At 38.5% G+C, this 15,620-nt stretch overlaps 1 protein-coding gene across 1 annotated transcript; it reads left to right on the forward strand.

Moving 5' to 3' along the window:
- Positions 1 to 2,245: 2,245 nt before the first annotated feature.
- Positions 2,246 to 2,785, forward strand: LOC109012941. Its single transcript, XM_018994841.2, has one exon. The coding sequence runs from the start codon at positions 2,246 to 2,248 to the stop codon at positions 2,783 to 2,785; it is 540 nt and encodes a 179-aa protein (XP_018850386.2).
- Positions 2,786 to 15,620: the final 12,835 nt, after the last annotated feature.

Consider the following 15,620-nt stretch of genomic DNA (forward strand, 5'->3'; position numbering starts at 1 on the left):
TTTCGGGGAACTAGAAGTTTGGGTTTGTTTTCATATGTTTTCTGCTTTTGCTTTATGGACTTGGGGTAATGGGATTTTGATTAATATAAGCTTCTTTTGGGTACTCTTGACTAAACTTTAGACAGGTTTAGTTTGCTTTTTTCTTGTAAGTTGGTTCGTAAACAAACTATTTAAGCGTCAATGATGTTCAAAACAATTTAAAAACGCCTACTTTTTATGACAATAAAGAAAGGTTTCATGTGGCTATATGTTTAATCCGTTAATAAGTCAATGTAAATAGATTATTTCAATAAAATCTTCATTAGCAGCAGCATCTTTGCAAATACTTTGCTCTCGACTATTAAGGGTTTTATTTACGAGTAATGATAAATATAATCATGAGTTGTGTTGTTATAAAAGACTAGGGATTTTGGTTGCTCCGTAATTGTCGGAGCCATTCTGTTTGACGTGGTTTTCAGTTTCTTCTAGGGCTTCACCCATAGCGGCGCCCTTGGGCCCTCTGGTGTCGTCGGCGCCAGCAGGGTCTCGATTGGAAGGTGATCCTAGTGATGTTGGAGAATCACAAAGGGATGGTCTTCCTCGTAAGTCTTACATGCAAGCGTTGCCAAGGTTGAGTAATTCCTTTGGTTTTAAAATGCCTATGAGGTATCTAGTGGATGTAGATGGTGAATTGGGCTTTGTTTATACGAAGGCGGAGATGAATAAGGCGGCTGAGAATTTTTCGTTTTGTGTTGGTTTTAAAGTTTCTTCGAACCAAGCCTTCTATCGATGTTGTGCGGTTGGCTATTGTGAAAACATGGGGTCTTCTTGAGATTCCAACGGTGAGTTTCATGGATGATTACCATGTATTGGTGTAATTGGCTAACGAGAGGGATTTCATGCATGTTTGGGCCAGAGAAGGTAGAGTTATCGAAGGGTGCAGTTTTTGAATATTTCGTTGGATGAAAGACTTTGATATGAAGGAGGAGCCGTCGATGGCGGTGAAATGGATCTTTTTGCCTAGCTTACCGATGCATCTGTATAGCCAGGATCGTCTCCAGATATTGGCCAGTAGATTTAGTCGGTATCTTGGTACTGATAATGCAACGCTGAATTGAACGAGGGTGACAAGAGTGACGATTTGTGTGGAGGTTGATCTGACGGCAGAATTGGTGTAGGGGTTTCCGATTGTTGTGGCTAACAAAAAAATATGGCAAACTGTTAAGTATGAGAAATTAGGGTTTTATTGTTCGAAGTGTAGACACCAAGATCATGCGACAGTGGTTTGTAGGCTGGCCAAGTCAATTGTTGTTCAAAGGAAAGAGGAGAGGAAAGAGTTGGGGAAGTAGGGACCGAGTAAGGAAGTGAGACGTGAGAAATGGGTACCAAAGGAGACCAACTTGCAGGTTGAGCAAGTCTAAAATATGGAATCTATTCATAACCAGGAGGGTGTGGAGAGTGCGGGTGCAGAAGTGGAAAAGGAGCAGGAGACGTGCAAGACGTTAGCGCGTCTCCAGTGGTGGATTTCTTAATTATGGACGGAGGCAATTGATTGGCTTGGGAGGAGGGGGATTCATCAATGGTGGTAGATGAAGTGTTAGCAATGGAAAGTAAATGTGTGGAAAGGGTGGAGGATTTAGCTACTACTCATCTTTTGGAGTGTGAAGAGGAGGCTTCACTTATTCAACTTGTGAAGGAAAAGGGCTATGAGTCTGAGAGTGATGCGAAGATATCTTGGGGCCATTTGAAAAATAAAAATGGTATGGTGCTGCGTCAATCACAACGGGTGTTGGCCCGCCCTTCTAAACTGAATTTATGATTGGAAATTTACTAATTTGGAACGTGCGGGTTTAGGCACGTCGAGGAGGCGACTCAAAAGTTTGATTAAGAAGTTGAATGCATCTATAGTAGCTTTTGTTGAACCATTTGTAAAAGAGGATAAACTACTTCAGTTGGCTAGTAACCTGGATTTTAAAAAATTTTGTTCTAATGAGGCGATGGGGGGCAAGCTATGGCTATTATGGCAGGATGAGTTTGATGTAGAGATTGTTGATATGTCTGATCAAATGGTTACAGGTTGCTTTCAAAGTGCGAATCAGATGACGCTAATTATGTTTGTATACGCGAAGTGTAATTACATGGAATGGCGTGAGTTGTGGTATGCGTTAGAAGGAGTTCATAGTGATGATTAGCCTTGGCTAGTAGTGGGTGACTTAATATTATTCGTGAGGATGGGGAAAGAGTTGGTGGCAATTCGAGATCAATAATGGCAATGGATGATTTTAACCGATGCTTAGACAATTGCGGTTTGTTAAAAATTCCTTCAAAAGGGCATAAATTGTCATGGTGCCATAGTCAAGAGGGTCATGCCCAAAGTTGGGCTCGATTGGATAGGGTGGTCATTAATGAAAATTTTTTGAGATCCTTTCCGTTGGCATCCATGGAGTATTTATCAAGGAAAACTTCTTATCATAGTCCTATGTTTATCAAGGGTTCTAGTGTAGATGGCCGGTATGGTTCAGAACCGTTTTGGATCCAGAACATGTGGACTCATCGCCCATCCTTTTTGGATTGCGTGGCTGCGGTATGGAGGGAGCCATCTTTGGAGAAGGGTTTTTATAAGCTTGCTTCTAAGTTAAAGAAGATGAAGGTGGCTTTGAAGAGTTGGCATAGGAGAGTTTTTGGCCATGTGAATAACACCATCAAGGAGCTTGAAGAGAGAATTGAGCTGGTGGAAGATAAACTCCAAATGGAATATCATAAGGAGCTTGAGCTAGAGTTGCTGGTCTCCAAAGCAGAACTTTAGTTCTGGGAGCATAATGAGTTGTTTAGTTTGGCCCATATTGCAAAAAAGAGATGGCTCGAGGAGGGTGATCAAAACACTAAATTTTTTTATGCGGTTGCTAATATGAGGAGGTGTCGATCTTCTATTTCTTCAATGTTGCTACCTAATGGGGTAGAGTTAAGTACGCCGGAGGAGATGCATCTTGGGTTGTGCAGCATTTTCAGAATGTCCTTAATGGTGCAGGCGCAAGTTCACAAATAGACTTGTCTCAGCTTGTTAGTACGGTCATTATAGACGAGGAGAATGAGTTTACATGTAGAGAGCCTTCTGAAGGTGAGGTGAAAAAGGCGCTGTTGTCTATTCCAAAGCAAAGTAGTCCGGGGCCTAATGGTTTTGGGTCGGCGTTTTACGTTTCATGTTGGGACATTGTGAAAGATGATGTGGTCGAGGCGGCTAAAGATTTCTTTTTCGGTAATGATTTTCCAAGGTATTATTCCTCTTCATTTATTGTCCTAATTCCGAAAGTGCAGGAACCACGTAGCTTTGACAAATTTTGTCCCATCAGTTTGTGTTCCGTGGCCTATAAGATTTTTTTCAAAGATTTTAGTGAAGCGCATGTCGTTGCTTCTCTCTTGGATGGTCTCACCTGAGCAAGAAGCTTTTATTCATGGTAGAAGCATTTTTTAAAACATTTCTCTTGCTTAGGAGATGGTGCAGTCGATTAATAAGAAAGCTGTTGAAGGGAATGTGATGATGAAAATTGATATGGCTAAAACTTATGAATCTATGATAGAGTGGATTGGGATTTCCTTCTAAGAGTTTTGGTAGCGCTTGGTTTCTCTAATAATTTTTGTGGGTGGATAGAGATGTGTATTACGTCGTCGTGGTTCTCTATTATGATGAATGAGACATACAAGGGTTTTTTTCAACCTTTGAAAGGCTTGCTTCAAGGGGATCCATTATCTCCGTATTTGTTTCTAGTCATGGAGGAGGTTCTTTCTTTGTTATTAAAGAACATGTTTGAGGAAGGTAGGATTGAGAGATTTTTTCATCCACGTGGTGCGTTGTTGATTTTGCATTTGCTATAAGCGAATGATTTATTAATATTTACTAATGGGGAAAGGAAGTCGATAAAGTTGCTCATCAAAATATTAGACTTGTATGCTCTATGGTCTATCGGCTTATCAATAGAGAGAAATTGTCATTATTTTTCTCCAAGAAAATATGTCTTGTTAGAAGATCGAGCTTGCGGCGTCTCACGGGTTTATAGAGGGGCGGTTGCCTACTTGGTATTTGGGGGCTCCTCTTCTTGCTGGGTGGTTTACAACTAGAGATTTTGGAGCCATTGGTGGTGAAATTTCATAATAAAGTAGCAAGTTGGAAGCTGAGATTGTTGTCTCAAGGAGGGAGATTGATTCTTCTTAAGCATGGCAACTCATTTGCTAGCTGTTCTTGACATTCCAAAGTTGGTTGTGAATAAGTTGAATTCCATCTTGGGTACTTTCTTTTGGAGGGAAGGGCAAGGAAAGGTTAAGAGGAAGTGGATGGCGTGGTCGAAAATGTGTAAACCAACGTTGGATGGGGGGATTGGTGTAAGGGATTTTTCAGAAGTGCAAAGGGCTATGCATATGAAGTTTGCTTGGAGGCTTTTGTCTACGGATAATTTGTGGACAAGTTTCTTTAAAGCAAAATAATTAAAAAGTAAGCATATTATGGTGACCAAGGCTAAAGCATCGGATTCGAGATTCTGGAAGTCGATCCTAAGTGTGATGCCGGAAGTCTTGGAGAATATGTCTATTTGAGTGTGTGATGGAGGTATTTTGTTTTGGTTTGATAAGTGGTTGTCTAGTGGCCCGCTCGCAGCTACAACTTCTAATATTACTTTGCCGCAGTTAAAGGTTAAGGAGTGTTGGGGGGAGGATGTATGGGATATGAGGATGTTGGAGGAGCGGGTGGGTTCCAACCAGGCGGCGAAAATTATATCTGAGGTACCTGGTGGTCGTGAAGGGAGGGACTTGGTGTTATGGCATCCTAGCTGTGATGGAAATTTTTCTACAATGAGTGCTTGGGAGGTAACACGAGTTAAGCGTCCTCAGCTAGAAGGGATGGAGTGGATATGGAATAGTTTGATGCCAAAAATAATTTCAGTGTGTATGTGGAAGGCAAGGTTCAACTATCTTCCAATGGATGTAAGAGTGCAGTCCCTTGGCATCCCTTTGGCCTCTCGCTGTGACTACTGCTTCTTGGGTAATGTTGAGGATAGAGACCATGTGCTATGTTTGGGTGAGGTGGCTCAGGCAGTATGGAAAAGGGCAGTGCAAGTTTTGGGGGTGAGTTGCATGCACGTAGGAAGCTAGTGGACGAGAGTTTGTTGTTGGTTCCGCTGTGCAAAGAGATCATCGCAAAGAGGGATGCTAATTGGTTTAATGCCCTGTTTGATCTCTTGGAGGTTGTGGCAGAGACGCCACTCATTTGGACCGTTTTGTGCTCTTTACCTTGGACCACAAAGCTTATGGGTTGATTTATATAAATCTCTTCATCTAATTCCCCATTAAGAAATACTTTCTTAACGTCCATCTGGTAGAATTCCAAATCCATATATGCTACTAAGTATATAATCAAGCAAATTGAGGCAAACCTTACTATTGGAGAGAAGGTTTTCTCATAGCCTATACCCTCTTGTTGGGTATATTCTTTCTCCGCAAGGCAAGTTTTATACCTCTTTATCGACCCATCTATCTTGTATTTGACCTTTAGAACCCATTTATTCTTAATGGCCATCCACCCTCGAGGTAGGTCTACTAGGTCCTAGACTTGGTTGGTCCTTTATCATTTACTGCTTTCTTCCACTCATCTTTAGTAGAAGATGATAGAGCCCCCTTAATTGTTATAGGCTCATCATCATCTTGCAGAAACACCATGAACATTTCTCCTTCAATTTCAAATTGATGATGGGGAATGTTTCCACGTGACCTTCTACGTGGTTGAAGCTGTTATGGATGACCCACAAGTGGTGTGCTACGACTCGGAGCCAAGTCACTCCCACTACTCTCAGGAGCTTGTGAAATATTCTCATTCTCAACTGGGATACTTGGAGTCACTTCCTTTGATCTACAACCTCTTGGAGTTCCAAACTCTTACCAACCTCACCTGTACTTGGAAATTCATCCTCAATGAAATCCACATCCACTCAATTTTAAACATACTTCCATCAGGTTGTTCACTGATCAATATATATCACATAGAGTGGTCAGGACATCTTATAAATATACACTTCTTTCCTCTAGGATATCTATGTGAAGAATCATGAACAAAACCCACTGAACTCCATGACCGCAAGTTAATCAAGTTCAATTTTTCGTTGGTTCAAAGTGCATATGGAGTAGAAGGTACAAATTTGGAGGGCACTCGGTTAAGGGTGTAGACTGCATCCAAAAGTGCATCCCCTGTAATATAATATTGGTAGGTTTGTGTATGTCATCATCAACTTAACCATCTCAAACACTATCCGATTGCTTATTTCCACCATGCTATTTTGCATGCATCATATTTGGCATCATCAACTGTCATTTGATTCCTTTCTTCACATCACAGAACTTTTAAAACCATTCAAATAGATATTCATGCCTACGGCCTATTCTCAAAACCTTTATACTCTTATCTAATTGATTTTGAACCAAGCTCGTATATTGCGTAAAGCAATCAAATGCTTCAGACATAAGGAAGATCAAATAAACATGGCCATTTTGTGAAAAATTATCTAAAAACGTAATGAAATAGACAACCCCATATGTTGTCCTCACTCATTTGGGCCATAGGTATCTGAGTGTACTAATTGCAATGGAAAAGTGGCCTTGTTTTTCTAAACACTTTTCTCAATACTTTTATCATCAAACAATGTTCACATGTTGGCAATGTGATTTTAGCGAAATCGCCTATAAGGCATTTTCTAGCCAACCTAATCATCATTTCTTGCCCAATTTGGCCAAGCCTAATATGCCATTTATATGAATCTAGATTGCTTGATGTAGGAAAAAACAGTAGATTCATTCACATTTGAATAATCCAAATATATTATCATAAAACCGACTGAATGAAAAGCATAACCATAAAAAAATTGCCAAAAGAAAAATGGTCAGTAGCAAGAGCGGCCAAACACCTTGGTCATCCCCACCACCATGGGTGCTTCTACCACCCCTTTTAAGGTGAACAAATCCATCATGCACAAGGTGTGCTCCACCCATCTACCTCACAGAGAGTGGTTCTACCGACACCTTCGTAGGCTGTTGGATTTATCCCATACAATGTGGATCTCTGACCACATTTAATGAATTATAAATTATTATAACAAAATCAGTGTGATACAATTTTTCTTTTAGAAAGTAGATTCTTTAGGTAGTAATATGACAATAGGTGCTCTCTTAATTTGCAATTAATACAGCGACTTATTGAATCCTAAGTAGTGTCACGTGAGTTTGTATAACTCCACATGCTCAACATAATCCTTGGACGTACTGAATGCGTCCATTTGAAGAACTTTGGACTTTTGAGGCATAGATGGATACCTTCATGATCTCCTTAGTGAAGATGGATCTCGTACTTTAGGGTGGGCTGTCCATCATTGACTAATGGCCAGTTTGGGAAGTGAAGATAAGAGGAGAATTTTGTAAATAGTAATGAAATTGTTTATAAATAATAGTAAAATAGTTTTAGTTAAGATATTTTATTAGGTTTTTAAAAATGAGGGTGAAAATATTGAGTAAAAATATTATAAAGTTAAAATATTATTAGAATATAATTTTTGTTTGAAATTTAAAAAAGTAGTATTATTTTTTAGTGTTTTGCTTGAAAGTTTGGAAAAGTTGTAATGATTAGCTAATGATTAAATGAAAAAGTTGAAGATTTAAAATTGAAAAGTGTTATCTTTGGGAAAAAAAATTATGAGAAATTTTAAGATAAAATGAGATAGTTTATGTTCCCAAATAAGCCCCAAGGTCCATTTGGCAATACAATTGTTTTCAAGTATTCTCATAATTCCTTCCCATACATCACTCAAACATAAAACTCTTTTCAATTTCAAATATGCAACGTCTTCATCTAATCATTATAACATTTCCAAACTCCAAACAAAATAAAGAAAAAATAATACTACATTTTCAAATTTCAAAACAAAAATAATATTAACAAATTATATTCAAACAATTTTTTGACTTTATAATATTTTTATTCAATTTCGTCGCCTCGGGTGACAAAGAGGCTAACGAGTGAGGACTAAAGATTGCCTTTAGGGACAAAGAGGCTAGCGGGTGAGCAATGAGGCTCGCCCTCGCCCAGGTTGTTTTCCTCAAACTTGCCATTATAATTTTACTTAGAGTCGGGCTACTCTGCCGCCTAGAGTAGCCTGCTCAACTTATCGCTTCCTACATTTTGGTTTTTTTTTTTCATTTTTTTTCAAATTTTTTAATATATTTAAATATTTAAAAAAAATACCTCAATACTCTTAAAATCAGTTCTTTAATCATTAAGTAAAAAAAAAAAAAAAGTTTGTCAAGCGGTCAACTTGAGCGGTCAAATAGGAAGGGCAAAGTAGATTTTTCCTTTTACTTATGCTAACAAGTCTATATATGAATGTTTCCTCCCAAAAGAAAATGGACAAACAGGAACAAGCTGATAGAATAGTTGATAGATGGTAGCCTTTGCTAGTCAATCTTAATCAACAATACTTAGGCATCATGGGCTCAAAGAGGATACACAGGCAGGACAAGTCAAATAAAATCATACAATGGTGAATAATCCCAAATTCCCAATTAGACCATAGTCAGTCAAAGGCAGGCCATCTTCATCAAGCAAAAATCGCTCAAATATGAGCAACCTCCACCAGGCAAAAATTGAAAACACTAACTATATGGCCTGGGTATGCCTCCCTTAAACTTGCTACTTGAGTTTGATTTTTATTAACAAATTTGGTTTTTCGATATTTTGCCCATAAAACTCCTTGGATCTCCATGAGACTGCCAATGAATGAATAAGAAGGAATGAAAAGATGGATAAGTGATGAACTTTGCTTGGTGATCTTAAGCAAAAACAAGTTCAAGCAATCCAAATCCCAAACAAGAGCCCCCCAGGGCAAATAAATGATACAAAGAGGTCGCATCGTGATCAGCCCCGGCCAGACAGAATGCTTGGAAACTTGGCCACCTGACCTGGAGTACCCAGCCTGCCTGCATCACGGTGACCATTGTAACTCACCCACAAACACAATGTAAGACGAGTACTCAGCCTGCCTACGCAATTCTTCTCATGCGAGTAAATATGCTCACCCACACTGCGGGTAATGAGCCCACACTCGCAACAAAGCTCAGGTAATCAAACATCAGGCCATTTGGCTTAAGTTTGCAAGTCTCAAACTTGTAGTTTGGATTATTTACACTAATCAATTTGGTTTTTAGTGAAAACCTCACAGAACAGCCAGGCCATCCTAAAGTCAAGCACTTAATCCCCTTGCAAAATAGGAGACCAAGGTTAACACACACCTTCAACGACCATAGCAGTCAAGGAAACCTCTTGCACCTAAACAACCAAGCCTAGCAACATGCAAGCTAAGCTTTGGCAACCATAACGATCGAGGAAACCTCCCTCACCCAAATAGCCAAGCCTAGCAACATGTAGCCTGAGCTTTGACAACCAAGGCTAGCACTCGCCTTCAACAACCATAGTGGTCGAGGAAACCTCCATCTCCAAAACATCCAAGCCTAGCAGCATGCAGGCTAAGCTTTGGCGACCAAGGTTAGCACACACCTTCGGCAAGCATAGCGGTCAAGGAAACCTCCCACACCCAAAACGCCAAGCCTAGCAACATGAAGGTCAAGCTTCAATGACCAAGGCTAGCACACGCCTTTGGTGGCCATAGCGGTCGAGGAGACCTCCCGCACCTAAACATCCAGGCCTATCAACATGCCGGTTGAGGTTCAGCGACCATAGCGATTGAGGAAACCTCTCGTGCCAAAACAACCAAGCCTAATAAGATGCAAGTTGAGCTTCGGCTCAAAGGCTAGTACACGCCTTTGGCAACCATAGTGATCAAGGAAACCTCACGCACCCAAATAGGCAAGCCTAGCAACATGCAGGCTCAGCTTTGTGACCACAGCTAGCACACACCTTTAGCAACCGTAGCAGTCAAGGAAACCTCCCACACTTTAATAGCCAAGCCTAGCAATATGTAGGCTGAGCTTTGGTGGCCAAGGCTAACTCATGCCTTCAGCGACCATAATAGTCGAGAAAACCTCCCTCACCTAGGCAGTCAAGCTTAGCAACATGCAGGTTGAGCTTCACCAAACAAGGCTCACACATGTGTCTCGCCACAAGAGCATGATCGAGCAAGCCTCCTGCCACAGTAGCGGTCAAGTAGCCATCTCGATGCCTCAACTAGAAATGTGAGCACGGGTGCATGCGAGCGGGGCTAACACTTATGCCAAGACTGCCGCCAGCAGGTTACCATAGGGATCAAGCCTTCGAGCTCCATACCCACCATGTGCAAGTTGCCTTCGGGAATGAGTCAACTACCTAAGATGGATCTAGGGGCCAATGGGCTCCCTGACCACCACTTAAGTGTGGATTACAACAAACAAACATCCTACAGGCTTCGTCAGCGACCCTTACAAGGAATTTGCAGGTCTGCTAAAGGTCCACCCTCAGAGATCTTCCTTGCATCGCACAACAATGGGAAATCAGGGAAAATTTTTGAGAATTTATTTTTCTATAGTTCTAGTAAACTTTCTCTATCATGGTTGACTTTTATTGAATTGTCAAGACCTTCTTGTTGGACAAATCGATCTTAACAATCGCAGATGTCTGTTGAATACAAAATGAACTAGGGTACATCCATTGGAAGCCCATTTCTAGGAATAAAAGGAAGGGATAATACAAAGAAGAGTTAAAGCCAAAGGAGGTTGACTGACTCGCAAAAAGATCAAATCGACGTAAGGCTAGTAGAAATTAGCAATTCCAGAGAAGGAAATATACCTATAAAAGGAGGAGATCTCTATAAATATAGACACTCCACTACTTCTCTACAATTAGTGGGACTCTCTTTCTCTCTCTCTCTCTCTAGAATGAAAGCATCTTCTTCAACTTCCTTTCAACTCTATTTTCTCCATTGTATTGAGAGTTATGGGAGGCCATGATAAACTGTTCAATTACCAAACATATTGAAATTTACTCTCAAAGGACCTGTGGACGTAGGCTTTTATACTAAACTATGCAAATATATGTATCTCTCTTTATTTACATTTTATACGCTTTATTTATTATTTATTTAAGAGAATTGCTACAACCATAAAGAGATTTTACAAATAAACCCACAAACTGATATGATTTCAAATGATACGTTAGATCTACTTTACAATAAATGTAGTTTACAATATAATGTACCATATCAAACTACATTAGTTTGTGAGTTTACTTTTATAGAATTTTTTATGGCTAAAACATTTTTTTTTTTTTTATAGATAAACATCTCAATACCATATCAACACCCAAGTCATCATCGTGGACCATTAAATTGTAAGCTCTAGCCCCATCGAATAAATGCATCAACACATACAAAATGGTAGGTAATATTGGCTGCTCAAACCGCACAATTTTCAACTAGCTAACTAAAGCCCAACCAAAAAACACAGAAACCAGCTTGCCATCGGTAATCCAAGCCCTATCTTTCTTTTTGATGAGTACTAGTCTCAAACATATCCAATCAAGCAATGTTCATGTTTCATCTTGAACATGTTAGGGCCACTGATAATTTCCATGAAAATGACAAGAGCTTCATTATTATTATTATTTTACCTTCTGTTATAAGTAGTGCTTGGTGGAATGTATTTTCCCATCGAAAATCCATCTGCATGCTCTAGTTAAGATATATACATGAATATTTGGTGGATCAGCTCCCTGAACAATTAATAGAAAGGCCATTTAACATCTAATTTCCTCTCTATAAATTCTTTCCAAAGTCCTCGGGAAATTATTATTAATATTATTATATATCTTTAGTCAAAATCATGCACAACCTCCCCATGATCAAGTCAAATTGGCAGCAGACATGGAACTCTAGTATTTATGTTTGGAATTCACAAATTGAATTCCAGTTATGATGATGATAACAAGAAACAAATTGAGCAAGAGTAGTTAAATGGGATGTCCTCTAAAGGTGTGATATCCCGTATTTTAGTGTGTTTTAATTGAAGGATAATTTTTAATTAATTTAAATATTGGTTTTCTTGTTTTAAATTTATCGGATCTTTCGTTGGATTTATTTATAATTTTTAAGTTCTGAATTTTATTATGATGTGCTTTCTTAGTATTAATTATTATTTTGCATTTGAATTGCTCTTTACTTTAAATTAGTTTAATGTTTGACTTTAAAATTATTGTATTGTTAGATTTTTTATTATTATTTTATTTTAACTAGTCACTGTATTTAAATTATTTTATTCAACTTACTGTTTTGAAATTATTTTCGTTCAATCATTTTTGTGACCCAAGTTGTGAGGATTGGACCTCATTTCTTTCCCTCAATTTTTCTTTTTCCCTTTTTCTTTTTCCCTCTTTTTCTTTTCCTTCTTCTCTTTCTTTTTCTCCTCCTTTTTTCCTCTGCTTCTTTCCTCCCGCGCGTGACACCGCCTCCCCTCTCCCCTTTCCGTCTTTTTCACCGCCCCTCCTATTCTCCTCCCCACTGGCCGGCGACCACCCCCCTCTGTTTTTAGCCCCTCCCGTGCCGCCAATCTCCCCCACGCACGGCTTCAAGTTGTGACTTCAATTTGCTCCCACGCCGCTATGCCTTCGCCGTTCGCCGCCAGCTCTTCACCACACCACGGTTGACCCTTCAGCTACCTAATCCACCCTTCCTCAGCTCCGATATGCCACCCTTGAAGCCCCTCCATCCCTATTTCCGATTTGGGTGTTTTAGCCTCCAACCATCGCCCTCGTCACCACCCACAGCCAACCACCACCTCTAGTAGCTTCACCAACACCCCTAAGCTCTTCTTTAGCCAACCCAAGTCTTCATTTGTCCCCGTTCAAAATCTAGTATTTCGAGACCCACGACCATAGTGCATTTTGCACTGTTGCGTGGCTATGTCTCCACCTCTTGCACCTCCATGATCCTTCAAAAATTATATTTTAGCACTGTAAGTATTTTCTCAAAAAACTTTGAGATTTAAATGTATTTTTACGCCAACTCATATTTACAGTGAATTTGTTGGTTGTGCCGGACTGAATCCGAAGAGTAAGGGGGTCGGTTGGTTGGATGATGGAGTTGTTTGTGTGATTGGTTTATGCTGGGATTTGTTGGCTGCCTCGAGTTTAAATATTAGTGTTTTGGGTTTGACGTTGGTTATGGTGGATGTTTAAGTTACTATTGGAATTGATAAATGGTCGTTTGGGTGGATAAATATGATTATTTAGACTGTATGGTGCGGTAGTTTTGTAATTGTTAGGTGTTACAATTTGAGTTAATGTTGATTGTTGGACTTGTGTTATGGAGGGTCTTGTTGGGTTGCAACGATTGTGGGCTGTCAATGTCGTAACAAGTTTTGAAAGTGAGTTGATTGGTTGGACATGACGTATTGGGTTGATGTTTTGGAGGTTGTGTGTGAGTATGCTTATAACATGTATTGAAATCGAAGCAAAATGATATCATGTGTGGGCTGAATAGAATCACAGAATTTAGTTAGTTTTATTGAATTCACATTTGTATGGAGTATTAACACGTTAGTGAATAATTTTCTGTTTAGGTCGTGACATTGATAGAGCTCAAGTTCAAGCCTCTAGTAACTCTTCGCAAGAGTCAAGTAAGCGGGGTTCCTATATTAAACTTTGCATAAAAATAAAATGGACTGAGGTCAATTTTGAAAATTTGCATGTTGTGTTATGAAAAGAAATGTTAAACGATCGCAATTATTTGTTCTGCCTTACTCATGAGATTCTGTATAAGAATAAAATATTTTCTGGTACAACTGGTGTAGACATGAGCTTATTTTTGACATTTTGTTATTGAACTCAAAAAAATATGAGCGAATATGAAAATTGATAATTTTTGCATATGACATGAAGATATTCTGAATCTGTTTTGGATAATGTGAAATGATCTGATTTTGTTTAGTACTTTGTATTGGAATGATTTGGCATCTGAAAAACCTTTGGCATGACGTTCTGATTTTGACTCTGATTATGATATGTGATTCTGATTATGTTTTGCTTTGATATGTGACCCTGTCACAAGATACAATAGTGACTTCTAGCCTTGTCACGGGATACAATAGTGACCTCTGGCCTAGTTACGGGATATAATAGTGACCTCTGGTCTTGTCACTGGATACAATAGTGACCTCTGACCCTGTCATAAGATATAATAATGACATCTGGCCCTGTCACAGGATATAATAGTGACCTCTGGCCCTACCACGGGATATAATAGTGGAATTATGTTCTGAGTGCAATCGCTTTGATATTCATGAGGTGATTTATGTTCTGCTTGGCTTCCCACAGAATGCACAACCCTACCACAGAGGTTAAACATGACATCTGTTCTGAAATGATGATCTGATATGATATGATAAGATGAGGATGTTTAGTCATGTTGTGCCAAATGAGTCTTTGAATATGAAAAGTCGGTTTCTGAATAAGAAATGTCTGAAATATCGCTCTGATTTTCTAATAATATGTATTTTTGAGATTTGTATATTGAAAACTGAAATATTTTGTTTTTGCATTCTAAACTCTGTGAAAATGCTCATACATATTAGTATATGTTATCTGCTTACTGAGTTGTTGATAACTCACCCCTTTATCTCCAATATTTTCAAATGATTTTGGACATTTCAGCTGCGGATTAAGACTGTGAAGTATTGGGTGAGATGACTTAAGAATGATGGATTAAGAATAGAAAGTTTCGATGACTATTGGCGATTATTGTTAAGAAATTTTATTGTGTTATGATGACATTGTATTTTGAAGAATTGATTATATTGAGGAAATTAGTTTGAATCAAAATTTTTTTATAATGTTGGGAATTTAGAGTCTATTTTTATAAATGTTGAAATGTGAGTTTAAATGACTTGTAAAGAAGTTGATATATTTTTTGGGTTACTGTATCGAGGATTTGATAAATAAGTTTGTGTGATTATTTAAATTAGAAGTGTTTACATTTGATTTGGAGCTTTTGGAAGTATATTTAACAATGTTGAAATTGGTTATCAGGTAACATGAGTTAACTCTCTGGACCATCGAGGACGGGGCACTACAAAAGGACAATAATTTAATCAAAAACACGTGTGGCTCTCTGGACCAAGCATAGTATTAATTAATTCAAATCAATATTACCTTCTTTAATTTTTAAGCACGTATATATCTCTATATCTATATGATATGTCTACACAAACATCATAAATGTTCCAGCCCAACACATCCACACAGGACCACCGCCGTACCTTGCAAGTTGTTGCTGTGTTTATTGCCATGCGCGTGGAGTACTATTACATCTACAAAAATAATTATATAAGAAATTTTATAAGTTGACGTAATTTTATCTGATCAGTTAGATCTATTTTATAATAAAAATAATTTTATAATTTGATGAATCATATTAATTTGTAAAATTTCTTGTGTAATCTTTTTGTGACTAAAATATTTTTCTTTTGAAAAAAATGAGTAAATACGAGACTTACATGAAAAAAAATTAATTTTTTAATATTAACAGACTATTTTTCAAAATGATTGTGCAGTGCTTGTACACTCCATGACTATATATAGCATTACTAAAAAAAATAAAAAAAACCTCAACTTGCCGTTTGCGGGTGCTTCT

Source organism: Juglans regia, chromosome 4, assembly GCF_001411555.2.
Source record: "Juglans regia cultivar Chandler chromosome 4, Walnut 2.0, whole genome shotgun sequence".
Taxonomy (NCBI): Eukaryota; Viridiplantae; Streptophyta; class Magnoliopsida; order Fagales; family Juglandaceae; genus Juglans; species Juglans regia.